Consider the following 24,923-nt stretch of genomic DNA (forward strand, 5'->3'; position numbering starts at 1 on the left):
CTGAGTCGCTTAAGTGTGATCTACACTGGCAAAGGAGGTTTTCTCACTGGGAGTTGCCAATGTCAATGAAATCCAAGCTTCAGTTCCACTCCACACGCGCGTGTGTAAACTAACGTGCCTGTCTACACTGGGAGCCACATCTGCCTAGGTGCGTGCATGGGTCGGCCTTGGGGGCCGCTCCCCTCGCCAAGATCCGTTAACCCCCAGGGGCTGCATGGCCTCCAGAACCGTTATTAGACCAACCGCAGGAAGTTCCAGCCCCTACCCCACCCTCGGCCGCTCCTCTTTCGAGGCCTCGAGGCCGTCCAGCCCCCCTCCCCCAGCCCCGCACAAATTCCCTCGGGACTAATTTCCCTACGGACAGCGCAGGCAACCTGGCGACTTCCCAGGGACGCCCAATGGGGACGCGGGAGCCGCCATCTTTAGTTACGGACAAAACTCCGTCCGACGGAGAGGGCGGGCGCTGCCATGTCCTGTTACGGAACGGCGCCTCCCCTATTGCCTTTCCCTCCCATCGGCGGCCGCAGTCCTCTAGAGCTCCGATCCAATAGGACGCAGGTACGGCCGTGAGACGTGACGTCACCCCGGCCTCGCCCTCGGTCGGCCCGCCTGCCTTCGGGCGGGCGCCGCCATGTTGCGGGGTCCTCGCTCCGGGCGTGTAGGTGTCTCCATAAGATGCCGGCGGAGCGCTTCCCCCCTCTTTTCTCCCCCAAGATGGCGTCCATGCGGGAGAGCGACACCGGCCTGTGGCTGCACAACAAGTTGGGGGCGACGGACGAACTGTGGGCGCCGCCGAGCATCGCGTCGCTGCTCACGGCCACGGTCATCGACAACATACGTCTCTGCTTCCACAACCTCTCGTCTGCCGTGAAGCTGAAGCTGCTGCTCGGGACGCTGCATCTTCCTCGACGCGCCGTGGATGAGGTCAGGGCATTGGCCGGGGGTGGGGGGACTGGGGCCGGGGCCTGAGGGGCAGGGCAGGGCTTGGCTCTCCGGGCCGCGGCGGCGGCGGCGGCACCCCCTTCTCACCTTCCCCCGCGCTCGGCGGGAGATCCTCCCCCCCTTTTTCCCCTCCCCCCTCCCTCTCCCTTCTTCCCCTCCTACCTTCCCCTTCTCTCCCCCGCCCCAGCTTGGCTGGGCTCCACTCCTCCGGCAGCACCTCTGTCCTCTCCCTGCGCCCCTTGAATGCCCAACCCCTGCGCTCAGGCTTCTTAGTTTGCCAAGTCTCCATCATTTTTACAGATGGAGAAACTGAGGCTCAGAGTGAAAAAAGTGAGTCTCCCAAGGTCACGAAGCTAGCGCCCGTGGCCGGAGAATTCGAATTCGGGTCGTTTGACCCCTTAGATAACGAGGTTCCGTAGGGCTGGGGCTGTTTTTGGCTATCTTTGTATCCCTGTCGTTTTAGCGCAGTGCCTGGCACACAGTAAGAGCTTAATAAATGCTAGCTGACTTGAGCTCTTGTTGCTGGACCAAGTGAATGAATCAACCGGCATTTATTAAGCTCCGAGTATAGGAGTTATGTGCCAGGCACTTGGGCCAGTGCTAGACCTTTGCACACAGGATGCTTTTAAAAAATGTTTACAGAGATGAATCCCTCCCTCCTACCATTACGCCAGAGTAGTGTTGAGTTCCTTTCACCCCGAATTTTTTGTATTAAGTGGCTGCTTTTGTGCCCCACACAAAAATAATAAAAGCTGTCCCAGTCCTTAAGGTGGAAGGGGGAGGGGTGGGGAGAAGATAACACGTACACTGAGAAGGAAGCGAAACGTACAAACAAATAAAAACTAAGTAATCTCGACGTGGGAGTGCTCACTGTTGAGGACTGTGTTCGGCACTTGACTTTATCCTTGGGGCGCTAAGGATCCCTAGAACCCTTCCTATTCTGGCCTCTTTCTCCATAGTTTTTCAAATCACAGTCACTCCCCTTCCCCTCCTACCTTCTCCCACCACTTTTATTTTTTTCACATATTCCTTCTGGCTACACGTTTCCGTCAGCATTCATAGTTGGTTGTCACCTTTTCTGACCCCCTTTTCTAATCCACCAGTTAGATTTGTGCACAGCGTATATGCAGCATATACCCCCCCCATCCCCTTTCCACTAGACAAGCATTACACACTAAATGAAGTACGGAACAACAGCCCACTGAATCCTGTATGTGACCCTTTTTCTGCCTCTTAGATGCCCTCCCTTGGCAAATCACACTGGACTGTTCTCAGTGTCTTTAATTTGAGCTCCTGTTAAATCCTTTCCTACTCACTCTGTGCCTGCCTCTCCAGTTCCTGGGCTCTCCTGAAGTCCCTGGTTTACCTTTGTGTTTCCAAACCTACAGTTCTATCCCCTACTGTCTGGTGATCCTTCCTCCAGCCCTTTTCCATCGTACATCTGGCAACAGTTTAGGAGTAGTTGCAAGCTACTGAGAACCTGGTATGACTTTAAAACTTTGTTTCTATTGTTTTCTATTAAAAACTTTCCCACCCATCACATTGAGAATTGTTTGTCAAGTTCTTTCAGGGATTGACAATAACTGCATTGTTCCTGCCTGTCTGTTAAAAAAAAAGAGGTTTTAATGACTTAAACAGAAAGGAAATGAGGATTACTGATTCTTGTATGGTAGAAAAAACTGCAATCAGACTAGTCTGAGGTCTAGGAAGCAGTGGAAAAAGAAAATGACCATTGTTGGCTGTCTTCATATAAAAAATATTTTTAGTATTGAAAGTGCCACATTTTTATCTGTTAGCCAGAGAAATTAGATCTATTAGGATTATTCAGTGCAACAGACCTTTATTAAATACACCTGTATGCACTATATTTTCTTGAGGCAAATAGTGTTGGACTATAGTGTTTAATAAGAAGTAGGAGAAGAGGAACTTGAAATAGTTCTGAACTTGGCATGCCCAAGGACAGCTGCTGCATCTGACTGGACTCCAGGGAAGATTCTTCATGGTCTCAGGCCACAAATAGGGCTCCCTGGGAGATTTTAGAAATGCTCAGAAGAGAAATTAGCTTCCAGTTGACTAAACTGGGTGGAATCCTGTTCTTGTTCCTGCAGTAGGATTGTCAGTGGAGGGAGGTCTTTCTGTTTTTAGTTCAATATTTATACAATGAAGATGTGGCAGCCATAGGGGTAGACTTGGAAGCTCTTAGGAAGATTTGGGTTCATAGCCCACCTTGGACATTTCGTGGTTGTACTGGTATAAGCTTGGGCAAATCACTTAACCTTTTTATGATTTACATACTAGATAGAGGAAGATCCCTACACTTGAGGAAATTGCTGATCCTTGCTTATTTTCCTCTTTTAAAATATATTGTGAGAATCCTTGTAAAAGATTCTGAATGCCAAAAAGATGACAATAACGTGGAGAGATTGTGTGTGTAAATCAACAGCGCACAATGCTCAGTAGGTACCATATAGATTATCTGTGAAATCTAAGAAGATGACCGAGGAGAAAATTTGGGAAGTATTGGTTGGTGTATAATTATGAGACCATAAACTCACGAGGAAGCAGCCATTGCCATTTTCACCTTTGTGTTACCAGTACCTTCCATACAGTAGGCACTTAATGTTTGTTGAATTAAATTTAATTAGATCATATGTTGTCTAGTACAAGGGATCTTAACCTTTTTTGTGTCCTGGACCTCATTGGCAGTCTGGCAAAGACTGGGATCCCCTTCTCAGAACTGTGTTTAAATCCGTAAAATAAAATGCATAGAATTACAAAGGAAATCAGTTACTGAAATAGTTATCAAGAAATATATATATTTTTTTAAAGTTCTTGAATGCCAGGTTACGAACCTCTGGTCTAGCATTATTTTTTTTAATTAAACTTCATTAAGAACACTTCTAAAGAAAACTTATTTCCTAGTAAATTAGTGCTGTAACGTTGACCCAAAAAGACTGTTACTTTTTCCTCTCCATGACCTTTGAATAAGTATCAGAGTCTTAAAGCTAAAGTAGACCTTGAAAGTCTGTGTTAGGTTAATCTAGGGAGAAATTAATTTAATGAGGTCATAGGAAGGAAAACAAGTAAGCCTTTGTTTGGGACTGATTGAGACTTCTTGAGAGTATTTACATTGAGAGGTGGTTCCAGAATAGCCTGAGCCATTCAAATAATCTTTGAGAAACTAAGGTTGAGTCACTCATGCTTAATGCTATATAAAGTGGTCAGCAAGTATACGGTCCTAAGAAAGGTCCCAGTTAATCTCAAAGGGATGAATGAATGAGTTCACACACACTATAGGAAGACATAATCCAAGTCCTAAAGGCTCTGTTCCCAGTAATCTCAGCAAGAGGAACTGATCAACTCTTGAAGGCCTAAAGTGCATAATTAGGCACTTACTGTGCACCAGGCATTGTTACTTAATCCAAACTCCTCATTTTAGAGCGGAGACCAAGACCTCCAGACAGGTTGGAGCCCAACCTATGGCAAGATTTGTTTAGTATTTGCTAACATAATCACAAAAATATATTAAACTCCTCTAATTGTTTTTCCCACAAAGGGAAATAGTTCTCATGAGGAGGAAATTTGTATTTCATGTTACTGCCTCTAGGATAAAATAAAAATGATTTTAGCCTGACATCTAAAGTCCTCCAAAATTTGTCTACAACCTGTCTTTGCAGACTTCTTTTACATTATTCACCTTATTGGCCCTGCCTTCCCTAAGAACTTTACTACTCCCCATTCCTCACCTCTGGTTTCTGTGCTTTTGCATAAGCCATACTCCCTCTTCAAAATTCTTTTCTTCCTTGCACTGTCACTTCCATAATTAACACTCTACTTATTAGCATGCCTTCCTTTCTCAAGCAGCTATCTTCTGTACTTATCTTATTTTCCAATTTTTAAAACATTTTTATTTAAAGTTTTGAGTTCCAAATTATATCCTTCTCTCCCTCCTTCCCTTCCCTCCTTCCTGAGATGGTAAGCAGTCAGATATAGGTTATACATGTGTGATTATGTAAAACATTACCATATTGGTCATTTGTACAGGAAGATTCAAAATAAAAAGAGAAATAGCATGCTTTGGTCTGTGTCCAATCAATATCAATTCTTCCTCTAGAGGTGGATAGTATGCTTCATCATTAGTCCTTTGAGATTGTATTGGTTCATTGTATTGCTGAGAATAGCTAAGTCATTCACAGTTCTTCATCAAACAGTATTGCTGTTACTGTGTACAACATTCTCCTGGTTCATTTCAGTTCATTTCACTATGTATCAGTTCGTGTAAGTCTTTCTAAAACCATCCTGCTTGTCATTTCTTACAGTACAATATTCAATTACAGTCACATACCACAGCTTGTTTAGCCATTCCCCAATTGATGGGCATTCCTTTGATTGCCAATTCTTAGCCACAAGAAGAGGTTCTCTAAATATTTTTGTACAAGTAGGTCCTTTTCCCTTTTTTTGGATGTCTTTGGGATATAGATCTAACGGTGGTATTGCTGGATCAAAGGGTATGGACAGTTTGATAGTCCTTTGGGCATAGTTCCAAATTGTTCTCCAGAATGGTTGGATCAGTGCACAAAGTACATTAGTATCCCAGTTTTCCCATAACCCCTTAGTCTATCATTTTCCTTTTTTTGTCATATTAGCCGATCTGATAGGTGTAAAGTGGTACCTCAGACTTGTTTTAATTTGCATTTCTCTGATCAGTAGTGTTTTAGAGCATTTTTACACATGACTATCTATAGATGGCTTTGATTTCTTTGTCTGAAAACTGCCTGTTCATATCTTTCACCATATGTCAATTGGGGAATGACTTGTATTTTTATAAATTTGACTCAGTTCTCTATATGTTTGAGAAATGAAGCCTTTATCAGAGATATTTGTTGCAAAAATTTCCCCCAGTTTTCTGCTTTCCTTATAATTTTGGTTGCATTGGTTTTGTTAGTGCAAAAATGTTTTAATTTTATATAATCAAAATGATCTATTTTATATTTTGTAATGCACTCTGTATCTTCTTTGATCCTAAATTCTTCCCTTATCCATAAATCTGACATAAAACTATTCCATGTTCTTGTAATTTGCTTAAGGTATCACTCTTTATGTGTAAATTATGTCCCTGTTTTGACCTTATCTTTGTATACAGTGTGAGATGTTGGTCTATACCTAGTTTCTGCCATACTGTTTTCCAATTTTCTCAGAAGTTTTTGTCAAATAATGAGGTTTTTGTTCCAAAAGCTTGTATCTTTGGGTTTATCATATACTAGATTACTTTTTAATTTACTATAATGTAATTTGTAGCTAATGTGTTCCACTGATCCACCACTGTATTTCTTAGCCAGTACCAGATTGTTTTGACAATTACTACTTTACAATACAGTTTGAGATCTGGTACTGCTAGACTACCTTCTTTCAAATTTTTTTCATTGATTTCCCTATTAGCCTTGAGCTTTTGTTCTTCCAGATGAATTTTGTTATTATTTTTTTCTAGCTCTTTAAAATAATTTTTGATAGTTTGATTGCTATGGCACTGAAAAGATAGATTAGGTAGAATTGTCATTTTTTCATATTGGCATGGCCTACCCATGAGCAATTAATATTTTTCAATTGTTTTGGTCTTTATTTTATTTGTATGAAAAGTGTTTTGTAATTGTGTTCATATATAGTTCCTGAGTTTGTCTTGGCAGGTAGACTCCCAAGTATTTTCTGTTGTCTACAGATATTTTAAATGGAATTTTTCTTTCTAGCTCTTTCTCCTGGACTTTGGTGATATATAGACATGCTGATGACTTGTGTGGTTTATTTTGTATCCTGGAATGTTGCTAAAGTTGGTAACAATTTCAAATAGCTTTTTGGTTGATTCTTTAGATTTTCTAAGTGTAACATCGTATCTGCAAAGAGTGATAGTTTTGTTTCCTCATTGCCTATTCTAATTCCTTTAATTTTTTTTCTCTTATGCTACAGCTAACATTTCTAGTGCAGTATTAAATGGTAGAGGTGATAATGGGCATTCTTGCTTCGCCTCTGATTGTACTGGGAAGGCTTCTAGCTTATTCCCATCACAGATAATCATTGCAGAGGGTTTTAGATAAATATTACTTATCATTTTAAGGTAAGCCTTATTCCTATACTTTCTAGTGTTTTTAATAGGAATGGGTGCTGTATTTTGTCAAAGACTTTTTCTGCATCTATTGAGATAATCATATGATTTCTGTTGGTTTTGTTATTGGTATGGTCAGTTTTGTTGATAGTTTTCTTAATACTGAACCAGCCCTGCATTCCTGCTATAATTGTGATATATTGCTGTAATCTCTTTGCTAGTATTTTACTTAAAATTTTTGCATCAATAAACATTAGGGAAATTAGTGTATAATTTTCTTTCTTTGTTTTGGTTCTTCCTGGTTTGGGTCTCAGCACTATATTTGTGTTGTAAAAGGAATTTAATAAGACTCCTTCCACTTATTTTTCCAAATATATATTATTGGGATTAATTGTCCTTTAAATGTTTGGTAGAATTTGCTTGTGAATCCATCTGGTTCTGGAGTTTTTTTTTCTTAGAAAGTTCATTTATGGCTTGTTCAATTTCTTTTTCTAAGATTGGGTTATTTAAATATTTTATTTCTTCTATTAATCTGGGTAATTTATATTTTTGTAGATATTCATCCATTTCATTTAGATTATCAATTTTATTGGCATATAATTGGACAAAATAGCTCCTAACAATTGTCTTAATTTCCTCTTCATTGGTGGTAAAAGTCACCCCTTTCATTTTTGATACTAGTAATTTGGTTTTCTTCTTTACTTTTTTTCATCAAATTGACCAATGGTTTATCCATTTTGGTGGTGTTGGTTTATTGGTTGGTTTTTTTTCCACATAAAACCAGCTTCTAGTTTTATTTATTAGTTCAATGGTTTTCTTACTTTCAATTTTATTAATCTTTCCTTTGATTTTCAGGATTTCCAATTTGGTGTTTAATTGGGGATTTTTAATTTGTTCTCTTTCTAGTTTTTTTAGTTGCATGCTCAATTCATGGATCTTCTTTTTCTCTATTTTATTGACGTAAGGAATTAGAGATATGAATTTTCCCCTAAGTACCACTTTGGATGCATCCCGTATATTTTGGTGTGTTGTCTCATCATTTTCTTTAATGAAATTATCAATTATTTCTATGATGTTCTTTGACCTACTTGTTTTTAAGATTAGGTGATTTAATTTCCAATTTTTTATCTCTTTCCATTGTCCATTATCGAATATAATTTTTATTGCATTATCTGAAAAGGATACGTTGACTATTTCTGCTTTTCTGCATTTGGTTGTGAGGTTTTTGTGTCCTAATGTGGTCGGTTTTTGTGTAGGTGTTATATACTGCTTGAGAAAAAGGTAAATTCCTTTCTGTTCCCATTCAGTTTTCTGCACAGATCTGTCATTTCTAACTTTTCCAGAATTTTATTTACCTCCTTAACTTCTGTCTTGTTTATTTTTTAGTTAGATTTATCTAGTTCTGAGAATTGAGGTCCCCCACTAGTATAGTTTTATTATCTATGTCCTCCTCATTCAACTTCTTCACAAATTTAGATGCTCTGCCATTTGGTGCATAGTATTTATATAACTTCATTGTCTATGGTACCTTTCAGCAAGATACAGTTTCCTTCTTTATCTCTTTTAATTAGATCTATTTTTTTGCTTTTGCTTTGTCTGAGATCATGATTGCTACTCCTGCCTTCTTTGCTTCATGGCATAATAGAAGCATAATAGATTCTGCTCCAGCCCCTTACCTTTATCCTGTGTGAGTCTCTCTGCTTCAGATGTGTTTCTTGTAAACAGCATGTTGTAGGATTCTGGTTTTTAATCCATTCTGCTATTTACTTCTGTTTTATGGGTGAGTTCATCTCATTCACGCTTATATTATAACTGTGTATTTCCCTTCCATGCTGTTTTTCGCTTGTTTATTCTCTTCTCTCACCCTTTCCCTCCTCACAGTTGTTTTACTTCTGATCACTGTCTTCCTCAATATACCCTCCCTTTTGTCAGTTTCCCTTCCCCCTTTTATTATCCATGTACCTTTTTACTCCCTTATAAGGTAAGATAGATTTCTATATTCAACTGAATGTGTATGTTATTATTCCCTCTTTGAGCCAGTTTTGATGAGGCTAAGGTTTAAGCTTTATTCCCGCTCCCCCTCCCCATCTTCCCCTCCATTATAATAGCTTTTTCATGCCTCTTTTATATGGGATAATTTATCCCATTCAATCTCCTCACTCCTTCCATTTCAGTTCTCTTTCTCACCCCTTTATTTTGTTTTTTTGGGCATCATCCCATCGAAGTCACTTTATATCCATCCCTCTGTCTATATATACTCCTTCTAATTGCTTTTATAGTAATAGAGTTAAGAGTTACAAATATTATCTTGCTGCGTAGAAATATAAACAGTTTAACCTTATTCAATTTTTCATGTTTTTCTCTTGTTTCTTTTTTACCTTTTTATGTTTCCCTTGAGTCTTGTATTTGGAGATCAAATTTTTTATTCAGCTCTGGTCTTTTAGGTAGAAATGCTTGTAAGTCCTTTATTTAATTAAATATCCATTCCCTGCCGCCGCGTGCGCCCCCCCCCCCCAGATTATATTCAGTTTTGCTGGGTAGGTAATCCTAATTCCTTTGCCCTCCAGAATATCATATTCCAAGTCCTCCGGGTTCTTTAACATGGAAGCTGCCAAATCCCATGCAACCCTGAGTGTAGCTACATGATTGTCTCTTTTTGGCTATTTGCCATGCTTTCTCCTTGATCTGTGATCTCTGGAATTTAGCTATGATGTTCCTGGGAGTTTTTCATTTTGGGACCTTTTTCAGGTCATGATCAGTGGATTTTTTCAGTTTCTAATATATCTAATATATTCAGGTTCTAACATATCAGGGCAGTTTTCTTTGATAATTTCTTGAAAGATATTGTTCAGGCATTTTTTTTAATCATGGCTTTCAGGTAGTCCGATAATTCTTATATTATCTCTCCTAGATCCATTTTCTAGATCAGTTGTTTTTCCAATGAGAAATTTCACATTTTCTTCTTTTTTTTTAGCTTTTTTTTGTTTTATCATATCTTGATATCTCATAGTCATTAGTTTCTGCTTGTTAATTATAATTTTTAAAATTTATTTAGTTTTAGTTTTCCGCATTCACTCCCATAAGATTTTGAGTTCAACTCTCAGAACTAGATAAATTAACCAAAAAATAAACAAGAAAGAAGTTAACTTACTCTCCCCACCTCTGTGCCTTCCCTACTGAGAGCAAAACAAAAACAAAATTCCTTACAAATACGTACAGTTATTCAAAATAAATTTCTATACTGGCCATATCCAGAAAATATTTGGGTCAGAAGAGGAACTTGAACCCAGGTGTTCCTGTTCCTGAGGTCACCCTCTACCCACTGCACATCTGAGGTACTTGCTTATTTTCTTGTCATTTGCATTTTCCCTAAAATAGTCTCCTGAGCTGTCCCATCATCCCCTCTGTAGCTTTCTCTTCCAGTTCTCCTCCTCCGTGCCCAGGGCCCTTATGACGTTCCCTCTCAGTCCAAAGCTCTCCACTTCTACATTCCATTTAGGTCTGTCTTCTGAAATTTCCCTTTCTCTAAAACTCCTCCTTGGTCAACAGCTTCCCCTCCCAGCAGACAACCTAACTGTGGTAGTAATAGTTTCACCAGTACTGTGTTTAAGTGTGTCCTCTGGCTTGTTATTTTCTGTTTTTGTTGAGAGGTAGCACAGTTCTTCCAATCCCTTCTCTGACTTTATGATCTGAGTAAACCACTTAACCTTTCAGTGCCCAGGCTGGGAAGGGAAGCTTCTTTCAGAAGGTAGGGTTTTACCTAAGACTTGAAGGAAGGTGGGGAAGCCAGGAGGAAGAGGTGAAAAGGGAAGAGCATTCCAGGCATAGCTAGCGAAAAATGCGCTGAGTTAGGACAGATTTCTTGAGGAACAGTAAGGAGGTCACTGTCACTGGATCAAGAGTACATGGGGAGGGCAGGCAAGATGTAAGAAGATTGGCTAGGTAAGATGGGACCTCACTATGAAGAACCTTAAAAACCAAGCAGGTTTTTATATTTGATCCTGGAGATAATAGGGAGCCACAGGAGTTTATTGAATGGGCGTGAGAGGCACCTGAATTTAAAGGATGATCACTTTGACAGCTGAGTGGATGATAGACTATAGTGGAGAAAAGACCTGAGCAGTCTGTTGTAACCCTCCAGGGATGAGTTTCATGAGCACCTGCACAGTAAGGGTGGTGGTCAGAGGACAGAAGGGGGCATATTTGAGAAATTGTGTGGGCATACAATTGACAGGATTTGGATGATAGAGAGAGGGCCGGGAGTTGAGTATGACACCTAGGTTGGGAGTCTGGCTGACTGAAAGGATGGTGGTGCCTTTGACAGCAGTAATAGGTCTGGCAGGAAAAGGGGAGGGTTTTGGGGAAAAGATAATGAGTTTAGTTTTGGACACATTGGGTTTAAGATGTCTACTGCATTTCTAGTTCAAGATGTCTAATAGGCATTGAAAATTTGAGACCAGGGGTCAGGAGAGAGATAGGGCTGGATAAATAGATCTGAGAATCTGCGTAGAGGTGATAACTGAATCCATGAGAGCTGATGAGATCTCCAAGTAAAATAATATAGAGGGCAGTTAGGGGGTTCAGTAGATAGAGCTCTGGGCCTGGAGTCAGGAAGACCTGAGACGCTTCTTAGCTGTGTGACCCTGGGCAGGACACTTAACCCTGCTTGCCTCAGTTTCTGTGTCTATAAAAATAAGCTGGAGAAGGAAATGGCAAACCACTCCAGTATCTTTGCCAAAAAACACCCAAATAGAGTCATGGAAGAGTCAGACATGACTGAAAACAACTGAACAACAACAAAAGCCATTGGACGAAGATTTCTAGCGTATTATCAGTAGTTCCTTGGGGGCCTGACAGCCTGTGTTGACAGGGAAGGGGGAAGGGAATAAGTAAGCATTTATATGGTACCTACTATATGGCAGGCGTTGTTTTTTACAAATATTATCTTACCTGGTAGGCATTGTGCTAAGTGCTTTTTAAAAATATCTCAATTTATCCTCATAACAACCCTGTGAGGTAAGTACTGTTGTTATCTCCATTTTTAATTTGAAGAAACTGAGGCAAACAGCAGTTAATTGACTTTCCCAGGGTCACACAGCTAGCAAGTTTCTGAGGTCAAATTTGAACTTAGGTCCTCCTGACTTCAAACCCAGCTTTGTCCACTGTACCACCAGCTGCTCTGAGTGGGGTGGGAGGAGGGGAAGGTGTTAGTGAAGAATGAGCTGAGTGACTAGGCTTTCACTTTCTCAGGCAGGGCCTCCTAGTCATTGTGTTGGCTTCTGAGTAGCTGTCAGAAAATGATACAGTGGAAACTGGAGGAGTAGGTACTTTCTTCAGAGGGGTGGTAGTTAGCACTATGGATTTGGGGCTGGCTAACCCTCTTCCCAGGGTGAGACTTGGTAATATTCTCATGAGAGATTTGTATTTTTAAGTTTGTTAAACCTTATGGTGCTATAGAAATGTTATTATTGTTGCTATTAACAACTCAGATGAATATCTAATTGGAATAAGGGCTAAATAAAAAATTTAATTAGGTTCTCATCCCAACCCTCTCCATCCCTAACAGGCAGGCAGTCCCCTACCGTTAAAAAAAGGTTGATGACCCCTGGTATATAAAGTTGAGGCAAGATGAAACCAAATGATCTTAAGATCCTTCTGTTTGGTCTGGGAGTATTTTTTTACTGAGTTGTTTATATCTTGTCCATGCCAAAGCATTGGACTTCTTGGATTCGGAAGACCTAAGTCTGCATCTTGGCATGTAACTGGCATGTACGTTGTTTTAAACTATAGGCCACTATAACATCTAGCTAGACACATTAAAGCTGGTGAGTTGTTTTAAGATGATTAAAAGTCTTCATTAAAATTCTCTTCTGATGCATCATTATGTCAAGATGTTCTTATGCCAGGGGAATACTGATTTGGCAGATTCTCCCAAGCTCAGAGCCAATGTCAGCAAGCATGTCTGTCATCCAAAGGACCCATGAGGTACCTTCAGAGAGGCCCGTCATCTGGTTCACTTTTTGGCCACAGCAACACTCAGACAGTTAGTTTGCTAATTCTTAGAGCTGTTTTGATCTGCTTCAGGGGAGGAAGTATCTGTTCTGATGAGATCACAGGTCATGGAAGTAAGGAATCCATCAAGAAATGTCTATTAAGCACCTACTGTGTGCTGACAGCTGGGAATACAAATGTAGCAAAAGAGAAAGGCAGTCACTGCCCTTAAGAAATGTGCATCCGAATGGGAAAAGACAGTTCCGGAAAAGGAGCTAACTAGTCATATCTGGTAAATAAGTTTAGATGCTAGTATGTCATTTATCCTCACACTGATCCTGTGGGGTTGGGTAGTACAATTATTATCTAGTACAAATATTATCTAGTGCCCTTGTAATTTTATACTGTTTATTTTTAAACTACCCATAGTAAGCCTCAGCATCTAAAGATCCCAACTCTTATAAAAGTCACCACAAACCTTAAAAGTAGTGAAATGTATGAAAGAGTCAAGAAACAATTAAACCTTCAGCGTGGGTTACATGAACAGTGAAAAACTGCAATGACTAATCTGTTGTTTTTTAAAATGAGAGTGAAACTGTGACCATGTACATATGGCTGTGGGGCAGAAACTCCCAACATAAAACTGACAAGCTACTATGGTTGTTTTTTGAGTGGTTGGAAGGTGAGCTTTTAAAGAATATTCTGGTTTCTGGTGGAAATACACTTAAAAAACTAACAAACAGAAATTTCAAAAAACCTCAGATACTGCCCTCCTCTGCAGTATGTATGCCTGACAGGCCTAGGGAGTGAGATGTGTTTGAAGAAGCTGTTGCTCAGAATACCAAGTATTTTTTGCCTGTGGATTTACTTAAGGTCACAGTGAATTAATGATAGATCTTAATCTCCTAACTCCCCAAATTATCATTTTTTGGTGGTTTTTTTTTCCTGCTGTACCACAGCCAACTCCTTAAAATGAGGGAAAGCTGTTAGGAAGTAAATGAAACATTTTTTCAGTTGTTTCTCCCTTGGAACAAGCAACCAAAGAAAACATGTAGGAAGAGACCACATCAAACTAATTCTTTATAAAGCTCATCAGTTTCAGGCACTCACTTTCTTCGTATTCTGTAAATATGAAACTTTATCACTTCTGGATAAGATGCCTGCCCGAACAGGAGGCAGACTGCCCCATTCCCACATACCTACTCCCGTAAAACCCCAAAGCAGACTGAATAATGATCAACAAATCCAATGAGAAACTACAGTAAGTGGCATCTTCAACACCAAAACTACAAAAAAGTCATCCAGAAGCCCCCAGGCAAGCCCCTTTCATGCCCCCAACCTGCTTGAGGCAAAAATAGCTAAACCAAATCCTGCCATTGCAAGATAGCCTCTCATCATGATCAGAGAAGCAGCACAAGGCTTTGTCTGAAGACAGCGAGAGGAGAGAGTTCAGGAAGCTCTTAGAAGTCCCAGAGAGGGGCAGCAAACAGACCAGTGCCTCCCACTGCATCCCCCCAGTATACAGACTGGGAAGGCTCAGGCCCAAGGGATCTGAGATTCCTAATACCCTGTCCTGAGATGCCAAGGAGGACCCTGAGGATCTAATACCACTCTCAACCTAAAAGATGCAGGGGGGTCTAAACATGGAGGTGGAGGTCAGCACAGGAACCCAAAACAAGATGAAGCAGGGCTGACTACCTCTTACAAAAGGACAGGAGAGCAATAGTTTTGCCCTGGCACAGTTGAGGAACTAAAGCCAGAGAAATAAGTAAGTGAAAGAAAATACCTACCAGCCTCAAAAATTATTACAAATTTAATTCTGTAACCTCCAAATGCAGATACTCAAAGGAAACAATGAATTTTCCCAAGGATTATATCAGCACATAGAAGAAATTAAGTAAGAGATTAAAAATGAAATAAAAGATCTTGAAAGAACTGGAAGAAGATTAGCCTTGGGTGCTATATTTCAAGAAAATATAAGTGAAATTTGCCTGTGTCTATTAGGACCAAAGGGCAAAGTGACGCTTCCTGAAATGAGCCCCGAAAGGAAAAGTCCAAGTTATGTCATAGCCCAAATCCAGAACTCAAAAAATATTGCCGTGATCCAGAATGAAGTTATCAAGAAACTACTATCAGAATCATATAAGATGTGATAGCTTCTACTAAAAATGAGGGGAAAATCTTGGAATACAATATTCCAAAAGGCAAAAGAAATAACATTACAACCAAGAATAACTTATCCTGGCAAAACTAAATATAATTTTATGGGGGGGAAAATGGACCTTTACTGGAATAGAGAGATTTCAAACATTTTTGATAAAAAGACCAGAAGTGAGTAGAAACTTTGAAATACATTAGGAGGTACAGAAGAAAGCATAGACAAGGAGGGCAGTTTTGGAATTCTCTTGGTATTCTGCTGTGTGTATAGAAATGTTCTTTTTTTATGTTTAAGTTTAGAATTTTTGAAGAACAAAGACCAAAAAAAAGAAAATAATCACTAAACTTTTATTAAGTACCTACTAGTACCAGGTGCTCTTAAAGTCTGGGGATACAAAGAAAGGCAAAGGACAGTCCAAGCCCTCAAGGAGCTCATAGTCTAATTAATAAGTAGGTTCTTAAAGTTCCTTTAACAAAAGTCAGACATAAAGTATTTCTTATTTTGGAGATTGAGATCGGAAATTTGTTGTGCTCATATGCAGAAGAGATGTGTGTGAAGTGTCCAGTGTGTACAGACTTTGATATGTACCTGTGTTGTTGTAGGCAACAATAATGACATCTCTTTAGCATTTGCTTTTATTTCATATTAGAACGAACCCTTTGGGCTTAGTTGGGTACTTTGCTTAGCTTAAGTTTGTTTTCTTTCTGACAGGCTTTATGTCTTTGGATAAGCAGCATAGTGTAACAGGAAGGACCTGGCTCTGGCACTTGCTACCACTGGTGTGGCAAATCCCTTTACCTCTGCAGGCCCTCTTAATCTGTAAAATCACCGGGCTGGACTAAATGCTCTCTAATGGCCCTTCCCAGCTCTAACTCCATGTATGATTTTCAGATCCTACAGTTTGGTTTTGGCTAAAATACAGAGCAAGTGACTTTTCAGAAGTAAAGGATTAAAACAACTCTTTTTTTTTTTTACTCTTTTTTTCTTCTTATGATTTAGGCTCCCTGGTTCATGGGTAGACATTTGTAAAATGGAGTAGTTATCTGTGTTTGCAGAGTCACAACTTTGCAATAATGATATTTTCTTGCTCTTTGGGGGTCCATTCCTCTAAGAAGGATCGCTGCTAGTATTGGCTGAAGAAGGGACTTGATGTTCTCATTAAAGTTTTGGCATTAAGAGTTATTGTTTGGGATTTGCTGTCATCATGAAAAAATAGAATTAGTTCCTATTTCTGTAGAACTATCTGGTTTTAAATCTGTTACCTGAAGCAGGAACATTGCTATCCTTTTTGTGGACTCTAAAACTGTATTTCAGATTTAAGCTTGATGTAAGGAAACATTTCCTAACAACTAGAGCCCTGATTCGCTCTGGGTCCCCACTGCCGCCTCCTCCTTCTCTCTCTCCCCCCCATCCCCATCAGAAGTTTTCTAGCAAAGGCTGGAGCACTGCTTGTTTACTGCATTATATGTAAGAGTCTTCTTGGAATGGAGGGACACCAGACAGCCCCTGAGGTCCCTTCCAGCTCTGAAATTCTGTAGTGTGGGTGCCCCTGTCTTGGAGCCTCAGAGCCCTGTCTTCCTTAGAGCAAACAGTCCAATAGGAAAAAGCCACTGTCAAATGGACACTTAAAACCTGGATTTAGGGGCAGCGAGGTGGCGCAGTGGATAGAGCACCAGCCCCGAAGTCAGGAGGACCTGAGTTCAAATTCGGACTTAGACCAAACACTTGACACTTACTAGCTGTGTGACCCTGGGCAAGTCACTTAACCCCAATTGCCAAAAAAAAAAAGCCAAAACCAAAAACCTACATTTATTTATGTAGTGCTTTTTACTATTTACTAAATGCTTCCTCTTTGCTTCCCTGTGAAGTTGGTCTGTAACTAATACTAATGTCTTACAGTGAGAAAATAGAGGCTAAGAAAGTTGATTCATCTTTTAATTTAATTAAATAATCTGGAGTAAGGAATACATCTTAGCCATCATTTGTACAACTCCTACATTAGATTTGGTATGTTTTTGTCATTTCTGCTTAAAGTTGTTTCCGATTCCCTTTTTCCCTTTTTTTCCCTTAGATGAAAGGAGCATTGACTGAAATTATCCAGCTTGCAACCTTGGATTCAGACCCTTGGGTCTTAATGGTAGCTGATATTTTAAAATCGTTCCCAGATACCGGTTCACTCAACCTTGATCTTGAAGAACAGAATCCCAATGTTCAGGATATTTTAGGAGAGCTTAGAGAAAAAGGTACGTTGTGTTTTCATTGAATTGGGGGGATCTGGGTAGGCATATGTTTTCTTCATTTAAAGTGGGTTGTCCTACTTTTGTCACAGATGACACCTTGTAGTTCAAGCAGTCCTTCTTTTTATAAGTAAAGGGGAAATACAGGATTTAAGTGCTCCAGAAACACAGTCCACTGCTCCTAGGGAGTACAAAATAAAAACCTGAGACGTAGTATTTTAAGTTGGTCTGTCAAAGGTTACAGATACATCCCAGACTTAAAACCATAGCCATGAAGGGGCTCTTAGAGATCCTGTGAGCCAACTCCCTTAATGATCCATTGTGTCATCATCAGTTCACTTAATTTGTGATATCATCAGAGTGGTTATTTGTTCTTGGTAACAATCAGAAGCGAGCTGTGCCTCTTCATCTTCTGATTCTTGTCCACTATCTCCCATAGAGTCTTTGCAGGCGACTTCTGTCAGGATCTGTACTTTGTACCAGTACAGACCTTGCACTGTTCATCAGTTATTCCTTGTTTTTGCTATGGGATTGACCCCATCTCCCTTTCCTGTGCTACATTTTCTCAATTGAGGAAACCAATAACTGACCTTTCTTGGATGTTTGTGTTTCTTTTACTTTAAAGTAGTTGAATTAGCCACGCAGAGAGAGAGGTTTGTGCCTGCATGTTTAACATCCCTGTACTGGAGTAATTATATATTGCCTCCCGAGGCTTCTGTATGCTGACTTCCTAATGGATAGCCTCTCTGTAGACTTAGGAATGTTAAAGAGCTCCATCAGTCTTCCCCTACCTCCCAAAAAAGCAAGAAAAAAAACAACTTTGGTTTTCCTTCCTAAAGCATCCAAGTCTTTTTAGTTTCTCATGTTAGGAAATAGGGAGAATAATGAACAAAGCCATAAATTGTGTGTCTTTATGGTATTACCAAGGTCAGTTGTAGTCCCATTTCCCTCCAGCCTTCCAACTAAAGAGCTCCTTCCTTGATCAATGCTGTTAATATATGGAGGTTTTGATGAGCCTTGGCTTAGTGGATAAATGACAAGACTTCTCAAACATAAACACAGTTTCATTTCGTAAGGAACTGTGTTCAAGGCAGAAGTTCTTATTAGACAGAGAGACAGTGAGGTACTGTATTCAAGGAAGGTGCCCTTACTAGATAGACAAATACTAACCTTAGGATTAAGTAGGAGCTACTCTAGAATATTTTTTGAACACCAGTGTAATTATGCACCCCCTCTTTGGAAGCGAAAGGTGCTAGAGATTATTTACAAAACTAGTAGGTGCTATGGGTATTAGATTTATAGCCTGTAATATATTTAACTGATTTCTTGTTTGTTTCTGAAATCACCAAAGTAGGTGATTTACTTATATTACACTTATATACTTAAGGTGAACTACTTATATTAATTTCTGATTCATTGATTGTGGTGAAGGTGACTACAAAATGTGAAGTTTGTAGGTGAGATAGTACATCTTTCTGCTATGCAGTTAGATCATTATAATTTTAAACTACAAATTTTGTTGTGATTTACCTTGTATATCAACTGTAAGAGAACTGTGTTTCCTAATGTATTGTCTGGCTCTTTACTGACAGTTAGTGAATGTGAAGCATCTGCTATGTTGCCTTTGGAGTGTCAGTACTTAAACAAAAATGCCTTGACCACACTTGCTGGACCACTCACGCCCCCTGTGAAGCATTTTCAGTTGAAAAGAAAGCCGAAAAGTGCCACTTTGAGAGCAGAGCTCTTGCAGAAATGTAAGTGTGAGTGTGTATCTAGGAAACCAGGCACCTATAATTTGTGTGATATAAATCTCACTATGTTGTATTTTTATACATGGGGAAATGTTTTACATTTTAAGGGAAAAGTAAACAGGACTGCCTTGGTGCAGGTGTATGATGACCTTTTGTTCTGTTTCAGAAGCTCCTTTGAATGTATTAAAGCAACCAGGTCTTTATTTTCCCATAAAAGTAAAATTAGAATAAGTTGCCTTTACAACGGGAAATCTCAGCATCTACTTTTGTTCTTTTCCTGGTTTAGATTTAGAAAGCCAAGGCAGGTTGTCATATGATTTGGTTGAGCTGGAAGGGGCCAGAGAGATCATCTTTTCTAACTCCCATTGGACAGTTATTAAACTCCATGAATTCTAAGTGTGCTTTCACTCATCTCTATATTCTCAGTGAGTGTTGTATTTCCTTAATAAATGTTTATTGGACTGAATTGACAGATAAAGAAACTGAGGTCCAGAGGCAGCTGCTAAGTGGCACAGTAGATAGAGTACTGGCCCTGGAGTTGGGAGGACCTGAGTTCAAATCCAGTCTCAGACCAGATACTTGACACTTACTAGATGTGTGACCCTGGGCAAGTCATTAATCCCAATTGCCTCGAAAAAGAAACTGAGGTCCAGAGATGTATGGGACTTGCCTAAAGTTCCACAGTGGGCTTGTGATAGAGATTGGGCTAAAATCCAAAATTCTGCTTTGAGCCCACATTACACAGGAAGTAGCATACCTTCACTTTCAGTTAAAAGTTCCCTAAATAATATTTTTGTTTGTTTGGGTCCAGAAATGTGACTTTTATTAATGTGGGGTACTCCCTCCACCAATGAGCAACTTCTTTGTAAGTTGGAGAATTACTTGGAGCCTTAGCTCCATGAATGAATACTGAGACTTCTGAAGCACCAGCAGAGCTGGATTTTGTAAGGAGCTCTCTCTGTCCAAGGCAGGAGCTCTTGTTAGATAGCAGTCTTGTTAGACTAACTTTAGGAACAGTGCTCTGTGAGCATGGCCCTGGGATCCATCCTTGGTTTCCACAGCTATGGTGTCAGAGGAAGGACTTGACCCAAGCTGACTCAAAAGCCATCCTCAGCCTTCTATGCCATGGTCCTTTCAAAGAATACTTTACCGTATCATATACCTATCCTGGAAGAACATCTTTATTTAAGTTAGGGGAATCTGTATAGGAGTGCTGGATTGGTGTCTGACAGATTGGGTTCAAATGCCAATTCTTCCACTTAACTAACTACCCCTGTGACCTTGGTTGGGCACATAACCTCTCTGGGCCTTTTTCTCCTAATCTGTGAAATTGGGTCTTGGGTCATATGAATTCTAAGGTCCCTTTCAGCTCCAAATCTGTTTGAGGAAAATTGAGGAAAGGGTCTTATTTATTTTTGTAACTTTTGGCTTTTCTTGAGCCACAAATTATTTCAGTTTGATACTTAAGCTTTTTACTAGTTATCAAAAGTGGGAACTGTTTTGTAACTTAGTTTTTCCAGATACTTGTCAGAGCTAAATAAAAATCTGTTGTGGGTGATATTGCTGACTGGGGGAGAGGCAGGAAAAAATGTTGGATTTTGTATCTGTCCCCATTTTGCATTGAATTGTGTTACGAGAAACTTGTTTATCCAGAATGTCAAGGGAATAAGATGTTTTGGTTAATTTAATATTCTGGTAATTAATCCCAAATGGGAATTGGAATTCTAGAATTAGAATAAAATATGCTAACAGAAACATTTGTTGTAGAAGGAACTTTAGAACCTTAAAGGTCTTAAATGTTTTATACGTACCTTATAGCTAAGTGGTTTCGTGCTTCCCCCTCAGCCCCTGGCCTTCTTTTCATACAACAACTGTTTGTCTGACCATCACTCCCTCATTCTCTTTTCTCTAGCCTTGGGGATGTGGTATGCATGCAGTGCCTTTGTTTTACTTCTTTTCATAGCTCAGTTGTTTCCTGTCCAATGTCTTGTTACTGTTGCCTGGATTGACTTAGGAAAATGATGTTGATTATGAGGAGGAGGGAGGCGGGGATGATAAATCACGTTTAGTTCTCATTTTCAGTGCTGACAAGTATGCACTGCATTCATTCAACTCCATTCCATTTGTGAGCTAAAAAAGACAATACTACCAGTCTGGATAGATGTAAAAGTTATGCTAGTGATGGGCCCATATGGGAAAAGAGAACTATTAAGGTTTGAGTTGAAATTAGAAATACTGAAGAATCAGTGCTACCAAAAACTGCCCACAAATTTCCTTTGCATTCTTCAACTTTTTGGAAGTTTCTTTTTATTACCTCTTCTAGTTTAATTTTGTTTTTCAGGCACTAGCATTCAGGAGTAAAACGCACAGACAGCTTTATTTTTTGTTTTTAATGGATGTTGCATTAGGCTATTCCCTTTTCTCGTTGTAGTTAGTCAATATCTCAACTCTTATGATTTAAATAGGTTTCTTTAGGCTGGTCTTAGCACATATATCCACAGGAAAAAGTATTCAAATTCCAAATGACTATTCCCGGTAACTTGGTCCATTTTTAAGTGTGAAGACCTCCTTTACAAAAACCTGCTTCCTTAAGCTCTTCTCAGGCTTGCTTTCTAAATGAGTGACAGGTCTTTGTGTTCAGAAAAGCAGTTTTGTAGGAATAGATGTTTGTGACTCACGCCCTTTTCTTTTTTCGTAGCCACAGAGACTGCCCAGCAGCTCAAGAAAACAGCTGGAGTACCTTTCCATGCCAAAGGAAGGGGATTGGTCAAAAAAATTGATACCACAAGTAAGAGTTCCATAACTTCTAGTGTTTAAATTGGAGGCAAAATGTTTGCAGGCACAAGTGAAGGCAGTATCCCTGTCTTGTCTCTGGGTGTTCATAAGGAAGAGGTTTGTGAGTTGCCCCATTGTCCTATATGGTAGTTTGATTTGAAGATATTTATTCTTTTCCCATTTGGAAAATTCAAATGCATAAAAGCTATGAAACATAAAATTGGCATAAGTTTACTAAACTGCATTAGTTATACATGATAAGACAAGATGAATTTTATAAACTCTTTACATATAGTCATTGCCTGCAAAGATGTGTCAGAATGTGTAAAGAGAGGTGTGTGTTTCAGTTTCAAGTTTGCCCATCTAGCCTTATTCATAGTAGGACCATATTAGATTGAATTTCCAGTAGTGCATAGGTATAGCAGTAGCTTGGTGACATGGTGTTATTGCCTTGGTGTTATATTATAATTGTATGGTATGGCCACCCAAATAATTATATGCAGATCACCAAGGTATCCAGAGCCCTCAAACCACTTGACTTGCTTTTTCAAGTTTGTCTAGTCCTGTTTTAGAGCAGGGGTCATTTGGCAATCTAGGCCACATTCCCATTTCTCCACCTGCCTATTTTTGTACGGCCCATGAGGTAAGTATGTTTTGTGTTTTAAAATATAGTTTTATTGTATTTTAAAATGTAAAGACCATTTTGAGCTCAAAAAATGACCTGTAGTTTGCCCATTTCTGTTTTAGAGCCACGCTTTCCACTAAGACTACATGTACAGAGTTAAACAGGAGAGTTTTATATTGCTATTTTATCTGTTAATGGTATTTTCAGTTAAATATATCTTACCTTTGGGTGGGGCTTTTGAATATGCCTTGTAACATTACTTACCATTGTTCCATTTGTCTCCCTCCCTCATTGTTATCCCCTTTTAGCACCTCTTAAAGGCATCCCGAAACAGGCTCCTTTCAGAAGCCCAACCACACCCAGTGTTTTTAGTCCTGCTGGAAACCGGACTCCAATCCCCCCTTCTCGAACCCCTCTACGAAAAGAACGGGGAGTGAAGGTAGGCAAATTGTCTTGGACTTCCTTTAGCATTTCTTTCTTCTTCCACAAGTTGGTAGCCTTTGAAGCAAAGTCATGTTATTTGCTGTTGTCTGTCTTAATAAAGGTTTTGGATTTTGGTTTTTTGGCAGTTACTAGATATTTCAGAGCTGGATATGGTTGGTGCAGGCCGAGAGGCAAAAAGAAGAAGAAAGACTTTAGGTGTGTATGATGGGTTCACGACCCACTTCCTCTCTACTAAAGGATGTTTGAAAATTTTACTTTGGCTTTTCAAGGAATTGGGGAAATGCCAGGCTGCAGAGGAGCTGTAGAATCTTAGGATTACAGAACTTCAGAGTTGGGGAGAATCCTTTTCTCTTTGCCCGGAAGGAAACTGACACCCAGAGAAGGGGAAGGGGAAGCCTCTCAGTTTGTGAAGGGAATGGCTTAGAATCTGTAACTGGCCTCTAGCTCAGTTGTTTTTGGACTGAAGCACTTCCTTAAAGCATGCACTTCTTCCAGTCCAATTGTAATTTGTTTCATCCCTAAAAAGAGACTTATCTTTCATATTTTATTTTTCCACAAATTATAGTGGATCTTTGATCTCGTCAGTGTGGGTCCTCCTTGGTGCAGACTGCCATCCTCTGGAGGGAGGTCTTTAACTTGTTTTTTGTTGACAGTTGTATAGTTTTGAGGTTATCCTTCTGTTAGTGCTGCTGTTTTGCTCTGTGACAGCCTCACCTCCTTTTCTGATTGCCAGACTGCTCCATCTCTCACAACACTTCATGTATTTTAGCTGTTCATTGGAGACTGGCTGTGTGCAGCCTGCTTATGCCTATTATGGTGGGGGGGAAGAGGGGAGGGGAACAGGAGCAGAGGGTGTGGAGAATCATGTCAATCTGAGACTATCTCTAAACATTTATCTTCTCTTATTGATAATGTTCTGTGAATTAGCGACAAAAGTTAGTCTGAGACTGAAAAAAATTACCCTTTGTGAACCTTAGAACACTATAGAAATGCTAGCTGCTTTTGTAACTATAAAGATGGGGTGACGCTTTAGGCTGGGCCTTTTGTTAAATATGTGAGGGTGACCTTCAGAAGTTAACTTAAGGTTTAAATTGGGTTTTAAGCAAATAATTGGTTTGAAGATTTCAAAACAGTCTTGAACTGAACACACATTATGGTACATAAAAATTTCAAAGTTATACTTTCTTTAGAAAGGAGCTAAAGATTGGATTTGTTTCTTAGTTGTATAGAGTATTTAACAAATAGTTTACTTAGGCCTTTTTTTTCCTTAATCATCAATAGATACAGAAGTTGTGGAAAAGCAAGCCAAAGAAGAAACTGTTGTCGAAAACGCTACTCCTGATTATGCTGCTGGCCTTGTCTCTACCCAGGTTGGTCTCAGCATCATCTATATGTTTGATGATAGTTTTGTTAAAGTTCTCTGGAGTTTTATTTTGACAAAAGTATAGTTTTAGACTTCAGCTCATGAACTTTTATTGATATTCAAATCCATCAAAGAATATTGAGTATACCATTACATTTATTTTAAGACACTCGGCTCACATGGAAAAGGATCCTCTCTGGGCTGGTCATGACCCAGACTTGACATGTGAGATGCAGACTGTATTTTTTCCCTTAAAGAAGGAGAGGGTTGTATCTCCTGTTCCTCTTCTGAGAATGATCAAATAAATCAACCAGCGTTCTCAGTCTAGCAGAAGGAAAGACCACAAGATTTCTAGTCTTGGCTCTGCCACTAGCTATGGTCACACAATGACAAATCATCTTACTTTGAAACCGGATTTCTGCTGTTTTCAAGGTTGTTGCAAGGATAACAATATCTGGCGAACTGCTTCAGAAAGCTAGAAGCCATATACATATGAAGTTGTGAGGCTAGCAAATGGAGGTGTTTGGAATTGTGGGAGAA

General features: G+C 39.7%; 1 protein-coding gene across 1 annotated transcript in view; it reads left to right on the top strand.

Annotated features, from left to right (window-relative positions):
* The first annotated feature begins 588 nt into the window (after positions 1 to 588).
* Positions 589 to 24,923, top strand: part of NELFA (negative elongation factor complex member A) — a 38,790-nt gene continuing 14,455 nt past the window's right edge. The window contains 7 exon segments of the mRNA XM_020992226.2: positions 589 to 924; positions 17,260 to 17,431; positions 19,018 to 19,179; positions 21,875 to 21,964; positions 22,885 to 23,015; positions 23,146 to 23,215; positions 24,302 to 24,390. Coding sequence (XP_020847885.1) covers positions 676 to 924; positions 17,260 to 17,431; positions 19,018 to 19,179; positions 21,875 to 21,964; positions 22,885 to 23,015; positions 23,146 to 23,215; positions 24,302 to 24,390 — 963 coding nt within the window. The 5' untranslated portion in view covers positions 589 to 675.

This window comes from Phascolarctos cinereus, unplaced genomic scaffold, assembly GCF_003287225.1.
Source record: "Phascolarctos cinereus isolate Bilbo 61053 unplaced genomic scaffold, phaCin_HiC Scaffold_9;HRSCAF=440, whole genome shotgun sequence".
Classification (NCBI taxonomy): domain Eukaryota; kingdom Metazoa; phylum Chordata; class Mammalia; order Diprotodontia; family Phascolarctidae; genus Phascolarctos; species Phascolarctos cinereus.